Source organism: Capsicum annuum, chromosome 3 (assembly GCF_002878395.1).
Source record: "Capsicum annuum cultivar UCD-10X-F1 chromosome 3, UCD10Xv1.1, whole genome shotgun sequence".
In the NCBI taxonomy this organism is placed as follows: Eukaryota; Viridiplantae; Streptophyta; class Magnoliopsida; order Solanales; family Solanaceae; genus Capsicum; species Capsicum annuum.
In genome coordinates this window covers 10,643,447-10,656,651 of record NC_061113.1, presented here as the reverse complement: position 1 = coordinate 10,656,651, position 13,205 = coordinate 10,643,447, and the positions used below count along the sequence as shown (strand labels likewise).

Below are 13,205 nucleotides of genomic sequence, written 5' to 3'. Positions count from 1 at the left end.
GATTGATGGGTGCTTCTTGAAGCCCTAGCAATGGGGATTCCGAATATTGAAGAATTAAGGAAAACCAACGGTTGAATCTTAAGTTATTTGGGATTTTAGTTTGAAACCCTAGAGAGTGTTCTTGTGAATTTTTTTGAAGAAAATATGAATAATGTGGCTACTTGAGAGTATAATTTCGTGTTTAAGCTGATAAGGGGGTGAAAAATACCCAATATACCCTTAATGAGATAGAATAAAATATAACTGGGAGCCGATTTTATGGGGCACCATGACGCGCCACTATCGCGGTGGCTCACTAAAAATTGACAAATGGGATTCTTAAGATCACCGTGATGCGGAGCCATCGCGTTGTCCCACTGGTTAGGACCTAGAATTTCAGCACGATGCGCCACAATTGCGCTAGGATACTGGAATTTGACAATTGTTAAATAGAATCCTTCCGTGACACGCCAAGTACCAAAATAATGGAGTTTTATGACTAGGACTTAAATTAGCTATAACTTCTTTCCCGGGTATCGGATTTGGGTGAACTTATATTGACAAAAAGCTCATTTAATTTTCCACACTAAATAATTGCTTAAAATGGAAAATTTGCATAGGATTTATGGCTTTTTGATCGTCTACGCATAGAAATAATGGTTTTCATTCTTGCCCGAATGCGGGGTGTTACAGATGAGGTGGGCAAAAAATTTGCGTCAATATCTTCTCAGTTATTCCTTGCAGTTCAATTTGTTTTAGGGAATAGAGGTAGTAGCATTCATCTGTAGGAGTCTTTGATGGTTGCATGAATTTATCATCATAAACTTCAAGTCCGCCAAGATTCTGCAGTCCAAGACTGTGGAGAGAAGGCAGTGTCCATAGTGGTGGAAGCTTTTGGCATTTATGGAAATCTTTTATATATAGATGAACAAGCTTGGGCAACAAAAGGTCAAGATTCTCAACCATCAACCAACTTGGAAACCTTGAACCTCTATAATTTCTTATTCCCAATCCTTCAATGTTTTGGTGAGGCTGTAGGACTTCCAGCATGATCATATCATCTCTAGTATCCTCCTCCTCCTTATTTCCATATTCAAACTCTACACTCAGCTGTCGAACCAGTATCATCATCCTTCTTATTTCCATATTCAAACTCTACACTCAGCCGTCGAAGATGCTCCATCCTTTTCACTACACCTATCAGTGTTCTTTCTGCAATTGCACGAACTAGTCCCATGAATTTAATGTTTAAGCTAATTCTGAGATCAATAAAGCCTTTTAGTTCATTCAACTTATCACTTGCCTGACCAGATATGCAACGTTCTTTGCCCAATATAAAACTTGTCAATGTCCGTAGAGACGTCAATTGACCAATTCCAACTGGCATATCTTCCAGGGATGAGTAACCACCAAAATCTAAATGCATGAGATTTGTCAACTGCCAAAGTCCTGGTGGAATACGGGTTAATGAGCGACACTCTCAACATACCAAATGTCGAAGGCTCAGCAATCTCCAAATATCTCTTGGCAAATTTTTGAGTTCTCTGCAATCATCCAACTTCAGAACTTGTAGATTATGCAATTTTGTGATGGAAATTGGTAAAGTAACAATGCTTTCAGAAGAAACGGAGAGATATCTTAGATGCTTCAGTCCACCAAAAGATTGAGGCAGGAACTCTATATCCAGATTACCTAGATGTAGAGCTTGCAAGCGTGAAAAACTTGAAATCATTCTCTCTAAAGTAGAATTGCTAAGGACATTGATTGAAGAATGATCATTTAGAAAAATAAATGAACGCAACTTCATATGTTTCCTAAAGAATGAATTGGGAAAAGCCAATGAACCATCAATCTGGAACAAACAAGAAGCATAGAGAGTTTGTTCTGGTACGACTTCTGTATCTTCAGTTTTAGTGATACTGAAGAAGTCCTATCTGCAAATTCTTTTACGAGATCATGAATAAGATCATGCATTGTGTAAAATTGCATAAACGATTCATGTTCTTCAGTTTTTTGAAAAAATGACCTTCTTAACAAATCCACGAAATATGAATTTGAAACGTCCTCCACTTTATCTCTGTTGTTAGTAGTTGCTTGAATAAAGCCTTGAGCAATCCACATGGTAATCAAATCAAATCTAACAATTTTGAAATCCTTTGGATAGAGGGAACAATATTCGAAGTATATCTTTAAATTCTGAGGAAGGTGATTATAGCTCAATCGTAAAATAGCCATTACATTATTTCCTCCTTGTGTGATACTTGACAAATCTTTGTTTTTGAAATATATCCACTCATCTTACATTCTTTTGAGGTGTTGTAGGCTTCCTACAGACCTTATTGCAAGAGGAACGGCTCCACACTTTCTCACAATTTCCTTTCCTATTTCCACCAAATTTGAATTTTTGCTCTCTTTGTTACATCCAAATGCCATTTTTTCAAACAATGTCCATGTTTTTTCCTCTGAAAGGTCTCCTAATTTATGTTGGTGAACACTTCCTGAAACTTCCACCACCACATCTGAATGAGTAGTCAGTAAAATCTTACTTCCCTTGGCTACACCAATCAACATATTCTTCAGTCTCGACCATTTCAAAGGATCTTCATTCCACACATCATCGAGCACTAGCAAATACTTCTTTCCATTAAGCATTTTCCTAAGCTCGTTTTGCACTGCATCTAGTTGAAGGTAATTATCCTTCTTCCCTCTCCCAGATTTGACTATTTTTTCTGCAATCATTTTCATTTCAAATACATCCGAAACACAAACCCACAATGTTTTTTCAAAATTCTCCTTAACCATTTTATCATTGTACACACATTAATTGTGTGAGAGTGGTCTTTCCTAGCCCCCCAAGACCAACAATTGATATAACCACAACATTCTCTTCAACCTTAGAATCCAAAAGAAAATCCGCAATTTTCTTTTTATCATCACTCCTTCCAATCACTTCTCCATCACACACAAATGAATAAGTTTCTCTATCCAAATTCAATTGGACTGAATAAGGTTCCAGAAGCAAAGGTTGCCTCCTTTCAACTAGGTTTAAGGTGGCCTTATCTTTTGCAATCATGTCTAGGTCTCGGCGAATGGCCTTGAGATGATGACTTATCTTACAATTATAAATTATAGGATTTGATTTCTAGAAGAAGATGCCTACCTTATGAAACAATTTTCGATGCTTAACTTCAGTGATAACATCATCCAAGAGATCATCAGCTTCAAAAAACACTTTCTTAAACCTTTTTATCCAGTTCCTCACCAGGTTGCTACTCCCCTGCTGCTCTTCTGCATCAATGAGTACGGCTTGGATGGAAGAAGCTATATCAGAAAGCTTGTCTAGCTCATCGTCTAGCCCGTAAATAGATACTATTTCTTCAATATCAAGAGAACCCAAGCTTTTCAAGATTTCAGCAGCGAGACCGAACAGAATTTCAGCCATGATCAACAAGATGAACAAGTTTTTGGCTTCTTTTTTGGGGTTACAGGATGTAGATGTTGCCGTTGCCTACCACAAAGCACAATATATTAAGTTTCTTTGATTCTATAGGTGGTACAAATGAGAAGTTTCGGAGCTAAACGGCTGGCAAAAACTTTTTGTGAGGTTGATTCTTTGGTTGTCCAGTTTTTTTCGTAGATTCTTTTCCGGGAATTATTAGGTATAAAGTGGAAAAAAGAATATTACTTGGTGCTTCTCCCTCCAAGAACAACCTATATACTTGAACTTTTATGAGAACAAATACTGATGTGGAGGACAACTTGGCAGCCAAAGTGGAGGAGCAAGTGCATGATAACTCCCTGATACAAGTACGACCACAAAGATGGACGTATGTGAGAGAGTAATGAACCCGAGACTTGGAGTATGCAAGCGAATGACTTAAAACACACCAACCCGACCCTAATATCACACTTGAATTGTAAAGAGGAGCCTTGGAACACAACAAGACAACCCTTACATTACACTTGAAGGGCACCTATCTCTAGAGAGGCATTTTGGACATTTTACCTTCTATTTTTGTAATGGCTATAAGTAGAACCTTTTAGGGTTTCATTCATTAGTGATGATATTTTGAGAGTGTGTAACACTTTGTAACACAAGTCCTCTCTTCTCTAAGAGGCAAACCCAAAATTAGGTGAACATCAAGTTTGGAATCACTTGTGTTGTTTGTTCTTGGCTTGGAACGTTGGGTGCTTGGGAGATTGAGGTCCCTCTTGTGTCCACGAAGAGTGTAGGAATTCTTATTGCATGTTTCTAAGGATTTAGGTGTTTAATAAACACCCTAGTTCTTAGGCCTTGTAATAATATATGTCTTATTTTCTATCTTTACTTTTGTTGTTGTTATCTTGTGTAGTGGACTATTTTGGGTCCTTTATTGAATCTGAAACTTTTTTTATTATTTTTCATCTTGTTCTTCACGTTATTGTTTTGTTGTTGGCTGTTTTGGTGTGAAATACACCATTTTTGCCCTGTATTCTTGTTGTATTTGTTGAATCCTAGTGTGGTCATCAAGGGGTCCTCTGTTCTTTAAACTTGTGGACTGTTTTGGTGTATGTTTTGTGCCTTTTCTTGTATTTTCAAGTATTTATCGTATTATTTGGTATCATAGACATCTTTGATTTTATTCTAACAAGATCAATCTTAAGCTTTAGAGTTGAAAAAAAAAGTTTAAAACTAAAAATTCCAGAAAAAGTACAATCTGCCCGTGTTATGTTCTTAGCCGAGAATTGTGTTCTTGTTGCATCTTGGCCAAGATTTTTGTTTGTATTAAGTGTTTCTAGTGTTAGTTTTGTTCTTCACTAACACTTTGAGTCCATATCTAAGTTTGAGATTTGATGTGTTGTTGTGAACAAAGACTTGGCCGATTGTAGTTGAACAATTGTTGTGGCGGACTGTTTTGGGCTGTGTGGTTTCTCCTTGATGTTCTAAGCTTGAACACATAATATTGTTGTTAACTGGTGGCTTAAGAACATTTTATTGAGTTGTAGTTGTCTTGGTGGTGAGTTGAAAACAATGTTGTTACGGATTTGGGATTTGGCTGTTGGAATTGTTGTTGGTTGTTCATGAGATTTTTATTGTTGTTCTTGGTGAACGTTGTTGTTTTTCTTGATGATCATCACCACCTTCATATATTTTTGAAAATAAAGTTAATGATTAATCCAAAAAGTTGAAGGAAAAAGGTGTATTATTTGTTAGTCTTGAAAGACACTACAACCACTAAAGACCTATCAATCACTTCTCAACCACTTTCCAACAAATTTTCATGATTCAAGGACCATGTTTTAAGGAGAAGTACAAGTAAAGTCAAAGTCTTGATACTTGCAAATGAAAAGGACTTCAATACTTGTTTGAATTTCCCTCCTTAAACAAATTCCACCAAAGTCCAAACTAAAACATTGATCAAAACTTGAAATTGGACAATAAAAATAATGTGGGACCATGACCAATTACGTGGCTTCCACATCATCACATTTTAGTATTCATGCAACATAATTAAGCTCAAATTTCAGATTTCTTAGTTTTATTTTAGTGTTTCCTAGTTTCGTTTGTTGGTTCGAACACTAATTGACAACCTAGTAATCTCCTACTAGCTTGTAACTTAGTTCTTGAATCAGTTGTTCGTGTCTACGTTCCTTGTGTGCTTTTTCTCTTTTGTAAAGTCATTTTATGTTGTTGGTTCAAGTTCAAAATAAATTTTCTTTGAGTCAACTCAAACGAAAATTTATTTTGGACCAAGGTGGACGCATCCCTCAATTACTCACAAAGTACAAGCCGACTTTCAACACTTGTGAAACCAAGTGTGGGATGATCAAGGCGTGAGAGAGAGTGTGGTGAGGAGTTTGTGAACTAATTATTTTGTTTTTGTTTTGTAAGTTTACTTTATTTTCTTAGGTATAATTGCAATGGAACCCATGGCTTCAACATCCGGTATAATTGCAATGGAACCCACAACTTCAACCTCCCCAACCTTGGAAAATGAAGTTACAAGTGTCATTTTGGCCCACTTTGACACTATTTCCCGATACTTGGCAATGGAAAATGAAAGGTTGGATCGTATGGTAGGTTAAAAGGAGAACGTGGGCTTCCCTAACATATGTCAAGATGACAGTCGTAGCTCATGTGAGCTACAAGGTAAAAACACTATTCCCTACACTCCTATGAACTTAGAATATCGTGATGTGGCTACTAATGGCCAAAAGGGTGTAGTTACGGCTTTAACTCTTAGAGAAGAGATTAGAACATCTTTGAAACTTGATAATGAACTTATAGAGAGTGAGCTTGCTTGTCCCAAATCTATCCGTGTGATAGAACCTTCTCTCTTTAGGTACAATGTCTTATTTGAAGATAGTTTAATCTCTCCTAATGAACCTAGTGGCGCAAGTGATGTTGACGGCATAGCTTTCCTCGAAGGTTATAGCCTATATGCCAACCCACTATGGTGTGAGAACATTCCTCCTTAATATGAAAATTTCTTCTTGGAAGATGAGAGTACTCTTAAGGGTAGAGAATGTGAAGTCTTGGAAAGAAATAGTCAATCGGGTGAAGATGAGCTTGAATTGCTTGAATGTTTAGGAAACCCAAAATGTGATTGTTCATGTTCAAATGTTTTTGTTTGTGATCTCTTTGTTTCTCATGGTGATTTATATCTATGTGGGGATTACTCTTTTGAAAGGGAAAGTGTTGCATGCCTAGAAATGCCATCTACTTCTTCTTCGTGTGTTTGCTATGTTGAGCATACTAATGACGATGAACCTGAAATTAGTAAGTACTTGCATAATGACACCATGGTTGAAGTTGACTTGTGTGACACCTTTATCTACCCTCTTTGCGCTCATGATATCTTCCATAGGGATATAGAGGGTATGCCTAATTTTGAGAATGACACCTTAGGGGAAAGTGAGAGTGGTTGAGACCTAAGTCCTTGGTTACTCAACCCATTTAATCCCGGTACTATCTTAGGGTCGGAAAAGATTACTCTTGGACTATTTTCCTTTTCTCTTGATGCTTCTCCGAGCTACTTCCTTTGTAACATTTGTACTAATCTTTTCATGCATAAAACAAAGGACCCGTGGCTATACTTCAAGTTTGTTCCACCTTGGCATGGCATGTTGATATGTGTATTTTTCTAACCCTAACCCTCATGTAATGAGGATGTGTGCTTGTTTTTCTTCTCTTGATTGTGCAAGGCATGGATTCGAGGTCGAATCCTTTTCAAGAATGGGAGGATGATGTAAGTACGACCATAAAGATGGACGTATGTGAGAGTGTAATAAACCCGAGACTTGGAGTGTGCAAGCGAATGACTTAAAACACATCAACCCGACCCTAACCTCACACTTGAATTGTAAAGAGAAGCCTTGTAACACAACAAGACAACCCCTACATTACACTTGAAGGGCACCTATCTCTAGAGGGGCATTTTGGACATTTTAGCTTCTATTTTTGTAATGGCTATAAATAGAACCTTTTAGGGTTTCATTCATTAGTTATTGATGATATTTTGAGAGTGTGTAACACTTTTTAACACAAGTCCTCTCTTCTCTAAGAGGAAAACCCGAAATTAGGTGAACACCATGTGTGGAATCACTTGTGTTGTTTGTTCTTGGCTTGGAACGTTGGGTGCTTGGGAGATTGAGGTTCCTCTTATTTCCAAGAAGGGTGTAGGTGTTATTATTACATGTTTCTAAGGGTTTAGGTTTTTAATACACACCCTAGTTCTTAGACCTCGTAATAATATATGTCTCACTTTTTATCCTTACTTTTGTTGTTGTTATCTTGTGTAGTGGACTTTTTTGGGTCTTTTATTGAATCTAAAACTTGTGTTATTATTTTTCATCTTGTTCTTCACATTATTATTGTGTTGTTGACTGTTTTGGTGTGAAATACACCATTTTTATCTTGTATTCTTGTTGTATTTGTTGAATCCGGGAGTGGTTATCAAAGGGGTCCTCTGTTCTTTGAACTTGTGGACTGTTTTGGTGTATGTTTTGTGCCTTTTCTTGTATTATCAAGTATTTATCATATTACTCCCTCTAAAAGATTCACTGATTTCATTGTGGGGTCCAGTAAAATATGAAGAGCAAGTTGGTGCAAGGCAGTGTGTAATGAGTGTGATTTTGTCTTAAGTAGCAAAGGCAGGCTATTTTTGTGTGGAGTTTTCTATCTTCTCATCCCCTATCTTCCTCTGTATCTTGTCCTCTTTTCTTTTCTGTTTTCAATATCAGTTCAATGACTATTTCCTTGTAATTCCAACTAGTGAGTTCAATATTACAACAACTTCCTTGGTTATTATTGAGTTGTGTTTCATGAACTGATTTGATTCCGTCATTGCTTCTATGACAAAAGGTAGCTTAGTATACTTTTCAGTAGAAACTTATTTAATCAGACTTGTATGCGAGTAAGTATTTATCGTTCTTCTCCTACATTCAGCTCCCACAATACTATACATGGAAAAGATGGGAGTTTTATTAGACTTAGTTAATGTTGACCTTCAAGTCTTGATGTCATCTCTTTTCAATCTATAAGAATCTTCTATATTCCCATTGCTGAGATATCCTTTTCTTGTTTATGACTCCTTCAAAAATACATAAACTACCCCTTGAAGTTATCCAGATAATTTTATTTCCCTCTTTAACTTTTCGAACATTCTTTCACCCCAATTAAGCACCATACATGTCACGATCCAAGTCGAGGCTCTGGCCGCGATGGGCATGCGAAACAACGAAGGCCCGAGAGACTCCTTAGTATAGTATCATAAACATAATTCATACATAAATCAAAGTGCTGAAGATATAATCAAATTCAAGTTGATCTTATGATCAAAATATGCCAATAATATTATGACAATATAATACTCAAATCTCGTGTACAAAGCCTCTACTGAATACTAATTGTTTAGGCCAAGACAAGGCCCCCGACAGGACCATAACTGAAAGAAGTCAACATATGAATATATGTTTTCCAAAAGACGGATGGCTTATCAACTGTGTCGTATCCAAATGTTCTACTGATGTGATGGACCATGGGACTGTGCTTTAGAACCTGTATTAAAGGGGTCAATACTTGGAAAGTATTGGTATGCAGAACTAACCAAAAATATAACATTTATTTTATATGACATAGTCAAGAGCATTTTTGAAAGCAACTTAACATAATAGAGTTCAGAACACATGAGCATAATTAAAAATGGAAATCATGATTAATCTTGTAAATGTAAACAAACTCTTTGTTTTACTTTTGGAATAGATGACGTCCCAACCTCGTCACCCACGGGCTATACGGGTCTGCCCTTAACTCGGCGGTCAAGCCTCCAATCCCATTTTGCCACAAGGATCAGAGTTTTGCGTATCAGATGATGGTATACAGTAATTATCCCCCTTTTGGGATAGCATATCATAGTCGTTCTCCTTTTTGGGGACAACCTTCATAAAAATTCGTGTTGGCAAAATACGATTTTGGGCTACGAGTTATCTGAACTCGTGCCTTCTCGGTTTTTCATCTAGCCCTCTTTGACCCAATTTTAGCCTTTTAAAATCATGTTTCATGCTTATAACATTCTTTTCTTTCATGCTAAGGGTGTTTCATAATAGGTATCATCATATCTAGACTTGTAAGCCGTACCATATCATGTCCATAGCCTTTCTCATTCAAAAACATGTAAATGACCACCAAAAGATTTTGATATTACATGAGAGTACTTATTTCAAAAGCATATGAAAACTTAAGCAAAAACATTGTCCTTCCAAGACTTTAACAAAGGGTGGTCATCTCTTTCATCAATCACATGCAATTCTTCCATTTAACACAAAGGCATTTATAAAACGAAAAAATACCCTCTCATTGGATCATAAAACAATGTCAATTCATACATGATAGTAAAGCATTTAACTCAAATTTTTAATCATTCTTTCGAACAATCAATAACAAGTAAAGACAATGAATTTCATCATGAGAGAGGAAATTTCATAAATCATGCTCTCAAATTCATTCTCGAAGCTCATAATGCATATAACATGCATATAACTCAAGTTTATGGAAATACCCTATAGAAAATACATAATTTCAATTAAAAGGGATTTATGATGCATGCTCTTCAAATAATTTCAAAATTCATTATACATACACTTTAAAGCTTGTTAAAACATTAAAATTACGTCCATGAGTGTTAAGATAGTTCTACATATCTTTTAGATGAACAAAATTTGAGACATTTTGAATCTAAGCTTTGGCAGTATGAGTTTTGAAAGAAACTCTTAACTTATTTCTCTAGAATACAGAGGAGAATGAGCATTTAAAACTGATTAGTAATAGGTAATAACACTTATTGGGTGATTTAAGTTGTGGGGGTAGGTTTTGGGGTGAGGAAAAGACCAAAATACCCCTAAAGAAATCAAAAAAAAAAATCACAGGAATTCTTCAGATGACGACTTGGTTGATGAGCCGTCAACTTGGGGACGTCCCGTCACCCTAGTCGTCAACTCTAGTTGGATTTTGCCATTTTCTGATTAGCTTGAATACTAGGGTTGATGGCTCGTCAACTTAGTCATCACTTAGTTGACAACTCATCAACTTAGTCGTCACCTTCTGACAGACAGACACTCTAAATTAAAATGAGCATAACTTTCTACTCCGATATCAGATTAAGGTGAAATGAAATGCGTTGGAAATAGATTCGAAGATCTTTCATTTGATATATAGTAGGCCAAATAACTCGTTATATTCAAGGAGAAATAGTCGTTAGAATTTGATCCAAGTAGGAACTTCCACTAAAACTCAATCGGTAGAAAAGTTGTCAACTCGACTTTGAATTAGGAGATTTTTATAATCTCAATTCATCTCCAAAGATGTTCCACACAATAGAATTGATCATAACACTTATATTGAAACATAATCATTAGGTTCAGGTCCATATATATAGAAACGACGATTCGAATTCTAGCCCAAATTGGGATGTTACAATACACCTGTTAAAGAAAACTTGTTCGGAGCTTTGTTACTCTTATCTCTTTTTTAATTGTGTAATGTTCTATTATATAATGAAGGATAGTAGTTTGCAATGTGATGAACCTAAGTGGCAAACTATTGAAAAGTCACTTGACAATTTTTTGATTGGTTAATAAATATTTTAAATTCAAATTAAAAAATATATATTATTTGAATTTGAAAATATTAGGCTTTTAAAAAAGAACAAAAATAATTATATCCATGCCTGAATTTAAGTAAGTGAAACTTTCTATTCTGATTTTAGTACAGTTTTATCACTAAGAAACTAATGATTTAGAGAGCCTAAACTAAACTCATTTATTAAAGAAATGGCATATTCAAGTTTATTTCATTTCAGTAAAGAAACAAGAAATAGCTTACTAGGAATTCTTGGTTGAGTGAAATATTCATGGATTTAGATTACATGCACTAATAATGTAATTAAACTTAAGTTATTTTTAGATATATCCTGAGCTGAACTTTTTACCTGCACAAGGTAAGGATAAAGTCTGCTATCCACCACTCTTCCCTAACCCCACCCCTGAAATACGATGAAATACGTTTGGTGTTGTAAAAAAAATGTACAAACTAAAAGAAGGAACAAAGACAGTATAATGAGTCAAAGTGAGTAGATGTTAAAAGGGAAATTAGATTTATACACAAATTCATGCAGAAACCAAACTCAAATCTATACATTATTCCCTACAAACATCAAACTCAGAATCTGCAAGAAAAAAAAAAACAAGAGTTCAGACCAGTTCAGAAGAATTTGCAACTTTTTAATTGACTCTAATCTCCCAATTCGCACACAGTTGAAACACCAACTTCTTCTTCTGCCACCACGTCTGAATGAGTAGTCAGTAGAATCTTACTTCCCTAGGTTCCACCAACCAACATGTTCTTCAGTCTCGCCCATTTCAAGTTATCTTTGTTCCACACCTCATCAAGCACTAGCAGATATTTCTTCCAATCAACCCAATACCCTAATTTGCATCCCTTCTTCGTCCTCACTTCCCGCATCTTATCCTCCACGAAAGCCACTTCCACCTTCTCTCTTAATAAAACCACACATCCAATGAAACATCCATCTCCGCCATATTCAACTTTTGGAGATAACGAAACACTATTAGATAACAAACAGGCATAAGAGTACAACACTTCAGATCCAATTCTCTTCAAAAATTTTGCTGCTAAGATTGTGAAAATAGGCAAGGGGTATGATGGAAGGGTAAGGACACGATAATTTTTACTCCATTCTGAAGTGCAATGTCAAGCCACTTGTCTATCAGAAGGAAAACTTCAGAACTAACAGAGTAATATAATTCAAACGTTTCCATAGGGATTTTCCACTTCCCATATCTCTCCATGATATCATCAACTATTTTCATATTGTCTTTTGGATAATCAACCTTGAGTCTCAAGATGTAAAGAGTCGACAAAGATTGCAGCCATATTTCGGAGAGAATGTTCATCTTGGTTGCTTCTTTAAATATAAGATACCTGAGTATTTTTTGAATTAGACATTCCGGCAATATGTTAGAGTTGTCGCTCTATTAGAATTCTTCTTATTATTTTTGTGCAACCATACTTTAAAATGAATGGGCAAAGGTGCAACTCTTATAAGACGCACAGAATGTAGTGGATATGATTCTAAAGACAAGTGTAGTTTCATGGGCGATAGAAACAACTTGTGAAGAAAAAGATTTTATCAAGAGATTGTGTGATAACTTTTTCTTCTTCTCCATCATTCAAGATATTATGTGAATTAATATATTACTGAATCTAATGAGTTAAACTTAAATTAAAGTAAAAAGAAAAAGTTTTATAAGGTAACTGTTCGCTTTAAAATCGAAAATGGATTCGATACAATTCAACAGAATCTAAGAAATGATCAAATTATAAAATCATTTTTATTTTGATTCTATAAAAATTCAAGTTTCATTTTTTAATGAAGTTAGACGATACAGCTGGAAGCTTATGAGTTTGTTTAAAGAGGTTCAAATTACACATATTCCTAGATCTTGGAATATGAAAGCACACAATCTGAAATTACGCATATTCCTAGATCTTGGAATATAGCAGCGCACAATCTAGCCAAATTTTCTTACACTGTTAGACAAGTTAGTTTGGATCTCCTGCTTTCCTAGTTGGATTGTTAAAGATACTTCTGCATCTTTTAACTTCTAAAACTCATTTTCACGTTAATAAAGTAACATTTTGAAAAAAAAAAAGAAAAGGATTTTGA

General features: G+C 35.6%; 1 protein-coding gene across 1 annotated transcript; it reads right to left on the bottom strand.

Moving 5' to 3' along the window:
* Positions 1-1,072: 1,072 nt before the first annotated feature.
* On the bottom strand, positions 1,073-2,781 carry LOC107865580 (putative disease resistance protein RGA3). Its single transcript, XM_047408129.1, has 4 exons — positions 2,315-2,781; positions 1,930-2,116; positions 1,469-1,831; positions 1,073-1,417 (listed from the first exon to the last, which is right to left on the bottom strand). Exons 1-4 carry the CDS (start codon positions 2,779-2,781, stop codon positions 1,073-1,075), a joined length of 1,362 nt encoding a protein of 453 aa, XP_047264085.1.
* Between the last annotated feature and the right edge of the window lie 10,424 nt (positions 2,782-13,205).

What these genes read in the sequence shown, in the direction of transcription:
- LOC107865580 (XM_047408129.1), bottom strand. Translation starts at nt 2,781, where the DNA reads ATGGTTAAGGAGAATTTTGAAAAAACATTGTGGGTTTGTGTTTCGGAT. An exon ending in GCCGTTCCTCTTGCAATAAG is followed by an intron (nt 2,117 to 2,314) that starts GTCTGTAGGAAG and finishes CAAAATTGTTAG; the next exon opens with ATTTGATTTGATTACCATGT. An exon ending in ATGATCTTATTCATGATCTC is followed by an intron (nt 1,832 to 1,929) that starts GTAAAAGAATTT and finishes TGTTTGTTCCAG; the next exon opens with ATTGATGGTTCATTGGCTTT.